Source organism: Anopheles funestus, chromosome 3RL (assembly GCF_943734845.2).
Source record: "Anopheles funestus chromosome 3RL, idAnoFuneDA-416_04, whole genome shotgun sequence".
NCBI lineage: Eukaryota > Metazoa > Arthropoda > Insecta > Diptera > Culicidae > Anopheles > Anopheles funestus.
The window spans coordinates 5227373-5240057 of record NC_064599.1 but is presented as its reverse complement, the minus strand read 5'-3'; the positions used below and the strand labels follow the sequence as shown (position 1 = coordinate 5240057).

Genomic DNA, 12685 nt, shown 5'->3' with positions numbered 1-12685 from the left:
TTAATGTTTAGCTATTTCTTTTGGAAATCATTTCGTCCTGTGCTATTGCAATGATGCAAATGTTGCAAATAAGCAGACGTAAGATTTTATATCTATTGATACATCTACATAGATATGATTCCAATCTAACACCGCGAACCTATTTTTTGATTCGTTGTTGTTTCCGTTTTCCCCCAATAATCTGAGCTCTAATCGGAAAAATCGCACAAAATTTTAAGGATAAATTAATTACACATTTGCCAGAAAATATAAAAATGTTTCGCTTTTTTCGGCCAATGAATCCTAGTTGGGTACAGTTCTTCGTTAAGTTTAGGATGTTTTTGACGTTTTCGTTGTAGATCTTGAATGATGTGAGTATTGTGCAAAAAGATAAATAATAACATCAGATTTTTGTTTAAGACGAATTATTGCTGTGCAGAGGTAACACCTAGCCACTGCTTGCAAAAATCAATCGTATTTTCTTAAACAAAACCAGAAAATATTACGTTCATTACTCCTTCTTGTCGGTTCCGCGCGCCAGAGGGTGGTGTGAAGATTACAAAGGAAACATAAACAAACAAAAACAACAGCAAAGAGTACTCTGTTTTGTAAGGAGGTGGGGTAGGTTGTAAAAAAAACAGTGTACACCCACAAATGGAATCGTAACACTGCTGCGCGTTGAATTCGCTTCCCTTGCATTACGGAAGCGGGTGAAAACGGTAAAGAAAGCAAACGAAGCGAAGTGCACGGTATCGAATACAGCAAGCAGCAGCAGCAATAGCAGTTCATCAAAACACATAAATAAAACAGGAGGGGGAGGTGCGAAAAACGAATAAACACCAAAACAACATAGTGATTTTCTGCTGGGCACATACGAACCGAAGGAAATCGACAATTGGTCGCTATTGCTCCAAATGCTGCAAACGTACGGTTGCTGTGATGAAATTGTAGAAAGTGCTACCAATATTGTGCTGCCAGTTCTGTTGATCAGGAGCGACCACAACCCCTTCGAGCCAAACCGTCCTGCAGCGGTGCTGTTTGTGGTAGTGTTGGTGGTGGTGCATCGGGAAAATTGCGTCGTATTACGTGCATTGCTGGTGGAAGCGTTTGATGGGCTTGTGGCGTCGAAGGGAGCGAGGAAGTACGCCACCGGAAGCGAAACAGCTCGGTGCTCTAACAACAAAGGGCGAACGTCATCATCGATCCGAGGACATCGGTGCGAACAGGGTAGAGTCGGAACCGTGCAGCCGTGAGGTGAAAGTGGTGACCGAATCGCGTACCGATCAAGGGCATTGGCGACGTGCTGCTGTTGCTGCTTCTGTGTGCGGTACCAGCGTAATGAGTAGCAGCCCAAACTGGGGCCAGCTGCCAGCCCTTGCGATAACGAACGTTTTCCAGCACTTGGACCATCGGGATCGGTTGAACGCGTCAACGGTATGCTGGCACTGGCGGTCGGTGATTTTTCAACCAAGGTACTTATCGAGCAAGTCATTCAACTTTCTCCTCTTTGCAGTGTCAACACACGAATGTTTTTTTTTCTTTTTTTTTTGTTTTGTCTTTAATGTTTATCCCCAAACATGCTAAACATGCGATTTAATTTGATTTCAGATTCTTTAAACGCATCCAGTTCGATGTTGCCCGTGAGCAGAACAAAAAGAATAGCTTCTTTTTGCAAAAACTAGCTCATATTGTAAGCGATGTAAAGATTACGTTCGATTCCTGCAATCTCTACGACGTTGAGTTGACAACGGAAATTCTCTACAAGTAGGCCAAACGTTTCCTGTTGCGAGGTTGTATGCGAAATCTAATCGTCACTGTTGTTTTGTTCCAGACTCAGCAAAAGTGCACGTTTGCTCAATCTCTCCATCCTACCGAAGTACGCAACGCTCGTTACACCGGGTCGTTTCTATTCCGAGGAGGAATGGAACTATATTCTGAAGTGAGTGTGACCGAATTGTGGTTTTTGCACGATAAACGATTCCCATTTAACTGATGTTTACTGTTTCTCACGCATTCACCGCAGACTCTTTGTTCAACCGCTGATAGCACTGCTTAACCGCAAGAATCCATCACTTCGAGCACTGGATTTGGGTTGTTCCGAAATTCTTGCGCTGCATGCATCGGATTTTCTGAATGTGAGTTAAACGCGGGCTGTACTTTAATATTGCCCTGAAGCAACTAGAGTATTAATACGATCGTGTTATCTTTTTCGTACCAGTGCACTTCGAAGCCGCAGTATCTGGAACGGCTTGCGTTCGCTACCGTCAAGCAGGATCCCGGACACTACCCGCTGGGTTTGATTGAACCACCGTTGTTTGAGAAATGTACATCGTTGCGTGTGCTCACGCTCGACTACGACAGTTTGTGTGATGAGCTACTGCAAACGTTGCAGTTGCTACCGTTGCGACAGCTTATCGTACACGTGCACGGTATCGATGAGGATCATTCCGGGCTGTCCGAGAACGCGTGGGCAAACTTTCGCAGTAAAAATCCTGACACCGAACTGCATGTAACGTTGGTGTGTGCATACGAGGCGGTGGAAATATTGCACACCCACATTCTCCGCCCATCGATGCCATTGACGCATCTGAAGGTGTTGTTCTGTGAGAAGGTATGGCTTTCTTATGCAGGTGGATTACAACAATTACTACCTTGCAAGCTTCATAACATTATGAGATATTCAATTTTGTTTGTGGAGATGATCGTGAGTGTTTGAGGATATTTAATAATTGATTCCAGATTAAGTAAATAATTATTATCTTTCTTCATAAACATTTTACGATTAGCGTGCAACTTTATCGATTAAGTTACACTAAATGTTTACTACATTTCCGTATAATGATCATTGCAGATTAATTGTGAAGCTTTGGAATATCTTTCCCTGCACTACAAGGACACTCTTCGCAGCTTGATATGGGTCGATTCTATGGTAAGATAATAATCATTTCAGCACTAGAACATTTGCTTTATGTTACCTTTGGTTCTATACTTTTAGCGCATTGAGGAATATCGCAACATAATGGAATTAGTGATGCGCACGGAACAAGACCCATTGGTGATGATGGCCTGGCGGTGCAAAAAGCTGCAAGAACTCATCGTCCACGGTTACGTACTTGATCCGCACAATCTTGTCGGTGTGGCGCGTTTACGGGGCCGCGAACTCAACGTACTGGAGGTATCCGGTATCCATCTGTCCATCCCATCCGTAATGGTGACACCGTTCGTTGATGTATGTCTTTAAGGACACGTATTCAATTCTTCAATACTTCACGTACTTATCGATCATTTTGTTTTGATTCACCTTCACAGGAAATTAGTGCACAGCTTGGCAAAAAATGGTGTCCCTTGGATGCGAAAACGCTTCCGCCTGCGCTCCGATTTTATCCCGTATCGGACGAGGTACGTGATCAGTACATCTTAAAGTATATACGCAAGGATGTAATGGAGTAAGTGCAGCGTCGAACCTTTCGGCGTTCAAAGGTTCAAAGACGGCCGCTGCGTGTAGTGTATTTGTTTACATTCTACTATATTTTTGATTATGATGAAGATCGTTCAAATTTACTGCAGTTATAATGTGAATTCACAAGCACACATATATACATAGACGCACTTGTAAAAGCGTGTCACGTTTGCATGGTTAGTAAGCAACAGTTTGGCCAGAAAGACATGAACAAAGAGTGCAACAAACGTAGTTTAAATACACATTTTTCACTCCCATCTGATAATCGAACAATACAATGTGCCACCACCGCTAAAGGGAATCATGTTTATTCCAATAGTCAATTGCGTTCGTTTGTTTGTGGCTTAGGCACACAACATATTGCCGTAAGCAAGAGGCAGCAAAAAGTAGCAAGTTCTAGTGTTAGAAGATCAAAGTGCTATTGCAATGAACTGTCGTAAGCAGAGGAGAAGTGTGAAGGAGCGAGAAAAAGAGCGATGAAATCATTATAAAACCACCTGCAAAACAGCAGCTCTCCCGGTACGGGTTAAATGTTTGAAGAACAAGCGAACCAACGCGCAACAGCTGTCAACCAGCATGGAAGAAGACTGAGAGCTTTAAAAACCACCTAGAGAAGTTGTACGAACGAGTAGTATTCACACCGTCGCAAAGCGCATAGCGCGAAAGGAAAGGTTAGCAATTTAATCAACAGCAAATCCATTGACGCAAACTACTGTGGTGTTATCGAGAAAACGTGAATATCGGATTAGGGTCAGACTTATTTTTTGTTTTAACTTTCTTCCCTAAAGTGATCGTTTCCGTTTCCGTGTTTCGCATGGTAATATGTTTTCTTTTCCCACCCGATAATGCGAACGAATCATCTGTAAGCGAAGGAAAGGAAGTTTACACATAGAAAATAGTAAGGGGTTTATTTATATACACGAATATATTTTAGTAAATCGACTAGAGCTAAGGCGAAAACATGGAAAAAGTCCACTCTTGGCAGCAAAAGGAAAGTGAGCACTCATTTACGATCACGATCCGGCGTGCACATATCCACGAAGAGGCGAAACAGCGGACTTGACAAGCAATCAAGATCTCTCGGTACATGACGTTGAAAGACGAAACCTAAAAGCGCGTCCCAAGTAGGTCATCGAAAAGCCCATTAACGGACAATGTTCCCTAACGTTGAGAGTTTATTGCAAATTGAAGCAGTCATAGAAGCAAAAACGCAAAAATGTACTCAATTCGACTGCAATCTTGCCATTTTTGGGTGGGTCCAATACCACAAAACCTACCAACAACGCATAACAAGGAACGAACAACACAAACCGCAACCAATCTGTGATGATAATTACCACTCTTGTGTTACTTAGAAAAGGAAACGAAACCCAGCCGAAACCATTCTGTTCATGCACGGAACAAAATAGGAAAATACTAAATTACACCAAAAAGCGCTTCCGCGTTGTTTATGGACATTTGGTGCGTAATTTGTTTGGTGTGCTATTGCGTACGCACACGTACAACTAAATTGCAGAGAATTTATGTTGCGCAAAATGTACCTTATTTATTGTAGCATATATTATTTGTGTTTGACTGTGTCTGTTATGTAGAGAGGACCATTTGTACCTCGGAAATTTAGAGCCCGGAAACCACCAAGTCCAAGAGAATTTACATCTTGTGCATACGCTTAACACACGACGACATCCTTTTTCTGGGGCTTTTCTGTGTAGCGGAAGCTTGCGAAGAAAAGGTCTGAGTTGGCAACAGAGAATCTCGAATTTGCTGGTTTATGTGACAAAACCCAAATATTGACGGTATCACCATCTGTGGCACTAGCAGCAAATCCCATAGGGATAGTAGAGGTAATTTATTGTTCCAGTACTCACTTGAGCTTCCGCCGCTAGAATGTAAAGAAGCCGCTAGAATTGTAAATGATCGAAGGAGTGATCACGTGAGTGGAATGACACCTCGATATTTCTTTTTGTTAGGTATCATTTACGTTGCGTTGCTGAAATTCTAGCCAAAATGAATTAATTTAAATCTGCTGGTCCCATGATCAAGAATCAAAAACATTTTTTTATCGTAATCTGTGCAAATGGCGATTAAGAAAAAAAATGATATAAGTAAACACTTTATCCGAAGAACACGTGTACAGATGATAATGATAAAACAATTAAACGAAAAAAAAACAAACGAGATAAAACAGATGAGGTTTAACGTGAGATGTAGCAAACATCACTACCGCAAAAGTCACATTTCCAATGGAAGAAAGGATTAAGCTCTCAACAGAGTACTAACTTACTATGAATTATAACAAATACAACATAAACTGAATGAAACTAAAACACCTCAATATGTACGTGATGGTTTACGGTGAAGTGAGCAATGGAAAAAAATTAGTATCTTACGAGGCTAGCTGGCTGGCGTACAAGAAAAACAAACATATTAAACAAGCAAACAATCTCAACCGACTTGTAGAAGAATACAAACAAAAACCCAACAATTTAGCACAAGCAAAAAGAAAACACCATAAGCCGTCCTTTACAAAAAACACGAGAAGAAAATGATCGAGTAGAACAAGACTAACAAGATTTATGTGCAAAGCTGCAACGTGACGTTAACAAAATGCTATTAAAAAGCAAAATTACGCGAGAATTGAGAAAGAACGAATAATATCGACAAGGTGATAGCAGTGCAGAGATACTTTAAAGACAAACAGATCATTAAATGCGCAACTGCTATAATACAAGACGATGGTTGCAAAAAAAAAAATAACTAAAAGTGATCATTTTATAGAAGAACATGAAGATGAAGAAGACAAAGACAAAGATGAAGAAGGGAACAAAACACTGTCTGTTACAACAAAGTGTGCCTAAAATTGAAAACAAAACGATAAGAATAGTGCAGTAACAATGTAATAAAATGGGCGAGCTGCAAGTGAGAAGGAGAGCGAGAGAAAGAGAGATTACTAAACATAGAGGAAACATTGATTAGGTCATGGTTGTTCCGCAGGATCAGAACAACCAAGTGGACCAGGCACCAGGGACATATTCCGAGAGATCTAAGAAAAGGTAGCAATGATAGCGGGCTCTACAAAAAAACGAGTAACTACGTTTACTTTAATAATTTAACAGTTTATGTTTCCGATGAGAAACAGAATCAATCAAGGTAAAACAACACAGGCGTGTTTAACGAAAGGAGGTATAGCGAAATGGATTTACCAACAGCAGATACAAAGCAACAAACAATTCCTTTACATTAACACAAAAAGAAACCTACATCTGTGATACTATCAAAAAGGGAGAAAGAGATCGAAATCCATTAAAAGAAGACAAACAAAACAAGCAGACGAATATAGCAGAAATGAACAATGTTCTGTGGGAGGTAAAACAAATTAAGAAGAATCATAAAAAACCACCAAACATACAAATAAACACAGTGCAATCAAAAGAGAAAAAAGAGTTCTCAATAATAAGCAAGTGCCAGTAGAAAAACATACGGTGGACGAGTGTACTAAAGGTGCAAAAGAAATTTAACAACAAAAGTCAGCCAGCGAAAACAATGCTTACTCGCGTATAAATGAGATAACCGTAAAACCTCAAATGAAATGAACATCCATCACGATGAGAGGTGAACGTGTTCAGGGAACAACGCAAGGATCCCGAAACTTACGATCCGACGGTAAAGCTGACAGGGTCAATTTGCCGGCAAACCCAAACAGAGGATGGTCTTTAAATTTCGTTTCCAAAACAAATCCTTTTGCCCCTTTCGGTGTGACTATCAATGATATGAAAACAGGGTTTATTTTTCTTAAATATACAGCAGAATTATACATATTGTGCCACTGGTACAATGGACAGTCCTAAATGAACATGGTAATGTGCCCATCGTGTGGAATAACATTGCGAACGGTTCCGAACCAAATGTAAAAGTTTTGTGTTACCACTTTATTTGCCTGGCAAGTGGTTCGGTCACCGTACTTCACAAACACAAAAAGTGAAAAAAACAACTCTAAATGCTGTAATATATTTATAACAAATGTTGAACGAGAAATAAAAAAATGAAAACAACTCCGAAAGTGTGTAAGAGGAGAAAACAATAGTAATATAAACACCAAACACAGCTACTGACGACAATTACAGCAAAAGAAAAACAAAACAACAACTAGTGAGATTAGTAAACGAATACAATTCAATACGAGGAACGAAAGCGGGAAAAGTCGAGCGTATCGTAACATCGAACACTTAAGACAAGTGGTAAGGTAGTGTAGTGTACATCTTGATAAAAATGCAAACAAATATCAAACAAAATGGTACGAGAGTGCTTAACATATAGAACATACAATGGATATTGATAAATGGTCACCAATTTTAATAACAGATGCAAAACAGGTGCAAAAACGTTTTTATTCCATGTGGGAAGGTACAAGCTGCGTAGGTGGATTTGAAACAAGAAATAATGTAATATAGTGTACAATGGAATAGTGCCAATCATAAGGTGATGCACTATTTAACAACATGAGCCTGTATCGGAATAAAAGCTTGCCTGGAGCCGTGCTCACAAATAACTTAGACCAATTGTGGCTAACGATGGAAGTAGAGATGCTAACAAGTATGAAGCAACAATGCTAACCCAAAACAATGGAAGAATAGAAAGTTTCAAGCAACATCTGACAGTGTGTGAATGAAACAACTATTAAAGCGATTTAAATAACACGAAACAGCACAAGATGGGTTGACTCAACATTCAACACGAGGCAATAAGAACAGTCGTTTAGCTCGAGCGAATAGCTGCCAAAAGATAATAACAAGCAACAAGCTTCTTCCTGCTACTAACAAGATGCAAGACATGTACAAGGCCAAAAAAAGGGGCTTGACAATAACAACTTCGCAGAGGAGCTAAAGAGTAAAGTCACGTGATCGATGATCGAAGGGAGTATAACATTCAATGGAAAGGAAAAAACAAACTGTGCCAGAGAAACATACATTCCACAGGAGCAAAAGATAAAACTGTTTAATAGGCAAACAACAGAGTTTTTTATGTGTTATAAATGAAATGAATAAAAACAAGGAGAAGAAAGCAAGTACATTTGATCATTTTGATCAACAGGAACAACAAAGCAACAGGAAAAGTAAAGCATATAAAGATCGATTCTATATTTTGATAGTGTCTCACGAAGCGGAATAAGAGAAGAAGACAGAGAGAATGAAAATTGTACAACACATGTACTGCGATAAAACAACAGCCAAAGTATTAAATCAGCACACGAGAATCCCCTTCGGTAGATGCTTATATAACAAAAAAAACTTCTAGGTGGAGCGCTCAGTTGCAAGAGAAATATATAGCGCTGGAAAATGATAAAGAAAGAGATAACAAGTGTGTAGCAAAAAGAAAACAAAAAACATTCATCAAGAGCGTTTTCATGAAACAACATTACAAAAACATAAACTTTTAAGCGAAAAATATGAAAGTAGAACAACCAAGTGTGGAAAATGCGAAAAAAAAACGAAACTAAAGAACAAAACGTTCAAGAAGCAAGAAGCTTGACATTAACATCATCTGTGATAAAAAGGTAACACACAAGAGAAACAAAATGCTACATAAGCAAAAGCAAAGAAACAAACAAACGTAACGAGTCACATAAAAATAAACCTAAAACTATATGACCGCGGTGCAACTTAAACCGGGCATTAACTGACACAGCAAAAACTGGATCGAACTAATCAAGAATGGTGGTTAACAGCAAACATGAAACAAAACAAAATAACTAGCAAACAAACTGAAGCTCAACATGAATCAGCGTTTGGATTTGTGTAGATGAAGGAATTATTAGGTGAAAAACAAAGTGAAAACATGTTTAACATGATCAAGCTTCTGGAACAGACGATAAAATTTTTCGTTTCCTATTGAATTTTATTAAAGGACATAAAAAGTTTGTCTTTGGTACTCATCCTTTTTTGTTGAACATTTTCCACAATATATGTGTGATGGAACTCCTTTTTTGGTTTATAAAAAATAATATTAAAATCCTCCCATGCAAATAATAGCACCCGACCGTCTGTACGAAGTATTTCCCCTTCAAAATAGAGGTTCCCTATTTTTTCAATTCAATATTTTGTAGTGATTTTGTTTAACGTGTTTGTTATGTTACTTTTATCCAGAGAACCGGTATATAATAAGAAAGTAATACATAGGAAATCAAACTAAATGAGCAGAAAACGTAACGAACAAAAAAAGAAAAAAAAAAACAAATTGCTATCAAGGCTCATTTTGTTCAAATAATCAAGTGTAATAGTAAAGGGGAAAACAAAACACTAACAAAAAACTGAAAAATCAATCAAATGCGTAATATTGGAGTAGTAGCAAAAACAGTGTTGGTCAGGCCACAGCAAGCGCTGGAAAGTGCTGCTATGTTTGTGTGTCGTGTGTGCTATGATGATAAAAAAGAATTTTACTTCTTAACCAGGAACACTATGCAGCTTAACAGGCATGCCCAAAAATTCAGTTGAGCGCTACGGCATAGATCTTCGGATTGATCGGATACGCGATATAGCAAGCAACTGATAATGATTATCTAAAACAGCACAATCCTTACATATTGGTTGCTATTGATGTAATTACGCATCGCCTAAAAGTAACGCAAAACTTGTGATACGGTGCTCTCTAGAACACGTATCACGAGCTGAGAATGCTAGAGAATAAAAATTTCCTCTCTATTTATCATTTGTTTGATGAAAATGCCAACAAAAGGCAAAGTTAATTTTGCTTTCCTTGCGTGAATTTCTGCAATGCTAATTACGCTTTGCACTCTTGCATGTGGATCGCAATGCCAAAACAAAGAAACAAACAAACAAAGGGTTAGTGTAATTTGGCTCATTCGTTGTGCACAATCAAGGAAGAAAATGTGTATGTGTTTTTGTCCCCGTTTTACTCCCTCAATATAAATGGAACATTCATTGTGTGAACTATTCTCAGCGCGTAGTGAGCGCGTATGATAACCACCCAAAATATGCAAATGGGTCATATATAATGAAATTGCAAATAAAAGGATATTGTAAATCCACGTTATCCCTAAACAGACATTTGATTTTTTTGTTGGCTTGGATGAATACATTAATGGAATAAAAATTAAAAAAATACATACCAAGTTACGTGTACTATTTGAATTTCTGATTATCTATAGTTTAGTCTATACTTTCTTTCACTTTAACGTCATTTCATATTCATTGCACGATTACTCTCGTTTACATAGTTTAATCTTACTTTGGCATACATTTTTAATAGCTAAAATATGAAAGTGATTACCACCGTTGGTGAACTACGGGAACTCATCCCGTACGATGGTCTTTATAATATATCAATGTGTATGTATGTTACGTTGTGTGTTGTGGGTAAAAAAGAAATGAAAACACGTACCTTACCGTCCAACAAGTTTTCTATCAAGTTTCGTTTCGATTATGCTCCGTGTGGTTCCTCATTTTTTTTTTCTCGATTTGTCATTTCTGCTCTTCCCTACCGTTCTCCTTTCCTATATCTTTTGTAGTTTGTTTTTGTTTTTTCCCCCTTTTAATTTAACCTAAATCCTACTACAACATCATTCACTTCTAAAATGCGCTAAAATCTCACAAAAAAGGAGGATCTCCCTAGTAAGCAACTATATGTATATATATAAATGCGCATTGGGCATTCACGCAGCCCCCGACCGATTAACCATACGCATTCGGACCATACGCATTCGTGGTGAAAACAGCGTTTAACACCTAACACGATCATTACTATACCTAGAGAAACATGCTTACAAATAATCAATAGAAATATGCAATAAAAACGATATCCTTTCCTCTTTTTGTTGCAAAAATGCGTATAAAATCTAGCTGGCGTATGCACACAAGGCTGCGCTTGACGAAAGTGTCGTTAAGAAAGGGAGAGAAAGTGAAGGGAGTTATCCTGAAGACGATAGTTTTGTGTGTCGGTAAAATGTGTCGCTAAAATAGCTGTGATTAGTTTACCGCCAAGGACTATTGTGCAATGGAATGCTTGATATACGGAAGTCCGTTACGTATTGATGCTAAGATAGGATACTTTTTCCTTGGAATGTCGTGCGGTCCCTGCCTCTCTTGGGAGAAAGGAATAATTTCTATCATTTCCTTATCTATTGCGCATTGTTGAGAATTTTCGCAGTAAGCTAACGCAGTAGTAGGCCTGTGCTTTTCAACACATCCGTTGCTTAGGTAGATGTAACGCCTTTCCGTGCAACAAGTAGGTTCAGGACGGGATTTTTACGTATGTAGCTAACGGCCTTTTTGTGCGTAACCATGGTAAAATCGTAACCATTACATTGCAAAATTTTGTCATGCATCCGTAAGCCCGATTTTGCCGCTGGGCTACCTTCGTGAACCTCCGTCACGTAGATTCCCTGTATAACATTCAACGTTGCAGTTGTTAGTGTGCTTAGCTCGATCCGTAAACGGGCCTAATCATACTCACGTAATCCGTGTAACCCTGGGGACTTTTCCGGAAGTCCTGATCAATGCCTCCACCAATTTTGAATCCACATTTCAGTACCTCTCGTCCCTCCTCGTCAATGTCCTTCTCTTTGTGTAACGTAATTGGAATCTGGAAAAGAATTCAAACGTACCATAACATTAGCAAACTCACGCTAACTGTGGAAGTTTGCGGAACGAATTATGATGGGTGGTCCACCAAAAAACAAGACTGATCAGAACTCATTTCACGGCCGTTTGGGTGTATTTGAACGAATTGTTTACACTTCAATTGACACACTGCCCATCGAACCTTGGAGAAGGTCAATCGGAACGCCCTTCGACAGCTATTGGATGTGGACGGTGCCGGAGGTTATCCTGAACGAATGTATGTGGCCAACAGCTCAAGGCGAAGGTATAATTTACATTACTCATCCAAACCGAACAAGGGTCAAGGGAACGCAAAACGAAACTTTAACTTACGCTCAAACATTCCATGGCCGTGCCCGCCTGGTGCTGGAATGCTTTCTTTGCCATGTTGCGACGTTTCCTGAGGTAGATGCTTTGTCGCACCGCGTACACAAACAGCTGCCTGGCAAATTAATTGTTCGGCAATTCGCAAACACCCCCGTACAGCAGCTGAAATCCGTGCAGTTGCGTTTTCGATACGCCTAGATTTTTGTTGTAAAGATTTCCAAAACAACCAACACAAGCTTTGACAGCCAACTTTTTCGCCCGTATTTTCGCTTGACAGTTGTTCGCGAGCAGGCAATATTATGGT

At 39.3% G+C, this 12685-nt stretch overlaps 2 protein-coding genes across 2 annotated transcripts; one reads left to right on the top strand and one right to left on the bottom strand.

The window, feature by feature from the left end:
• Window positions 1-330: 330 nt before the first annotated feature.
• On the top strand, window positions 331-10497 carry LOC125770862 (F-box only protein 33). Its single transcript, XM_049440897.1, has 8 exons — window positions 331-1451; window positions 1588-1743; window positions 1811-1918; window positions 2003-2114; window positions 2198-2590; window positions 2831-2908; window positions 2975-3208; window positions 3289-10497. Exons 1-8 carry the CDS (start codon window positions 1090-1092, stop codon window positions 3427-3429), a joined length of 1584 nt encoding a protein of 527 aa, XP_049296854.1. The 5' UTR covers window positions 331-1089; the 3' UTR covers window positions 3430-10497.
• A 162-nt stretch (window positions 10498-10659) lies between these two features.
• Window positions 10660-12627, bottom strand: LOC125770865 (tax1-binding protein 3 homolog). The gene is made up of 3 exons (XM_049440902.1): window positions 12388-12627; window positions 11909-12037; window positions 10660-11837 (listed from the first exon to the last, which is right to left on the bottom strand). The coding sequence occupies exons 1-3, from the start codon at window positions 12439-12441 to the stop codon at window positions 11649-11651; spliced, it is 372 nt and encodes a 123-aa protein (XP_049296859.1). The 5' UTR covers window positions 12442-12627; the 3' UTR covers window positions 10660-11648.
• Window positions 12628-12685: the final 58 nt, after the last annotated feature.

Excerpts from the sequence above, each read along its gene's own strand:
- LOC125770862 (XM_049440897.1), top strand. The coding sequence starts at position 1,090 with ATGGGCTTGTGGCGTCGAAGGGAGCGAGGAAGTACGCCACCGGAAGCG. Across the intron at positions 2,115-2,197 it reads ATGCATCGGATTTTCTGAAT|TGCACTTCGAAGCCGCAGTA; the intron begins GTGAGTTAAACG and ends TTTTCGTACCAG. Across the intron at positions 3,209-3,288 it reads TGGTGACACCGTTCGTTGAT|GAAATTAGTGCACAGCTTGG; the intron begins GTATGTCTTTAA and ends TCACCTTCACAG.
- LOC125770865 (XM_049440902.1), bottom strand. The coding sequence starts at position 12,441 with ATGGCAAAGAAAGCATTCCAGCACCAGGCGGGCACGGCCATGGAATGT. Across the intron at positions 12,038-12,387 it reads CGGCCATGGAATGTTTGAGC|ATTCCAATTACGTTACACAA; the intron begins GTAAGTTAAAGT and ends ATTCTTTTCCAG. Across the intron at positions 11,838-11,908 it reads CCCAGGGTTACACGGATTAC|GGAATCTACGTGACGGAGGT; the intron begins GTGAGTATGATT and ends AATGTTATACAG.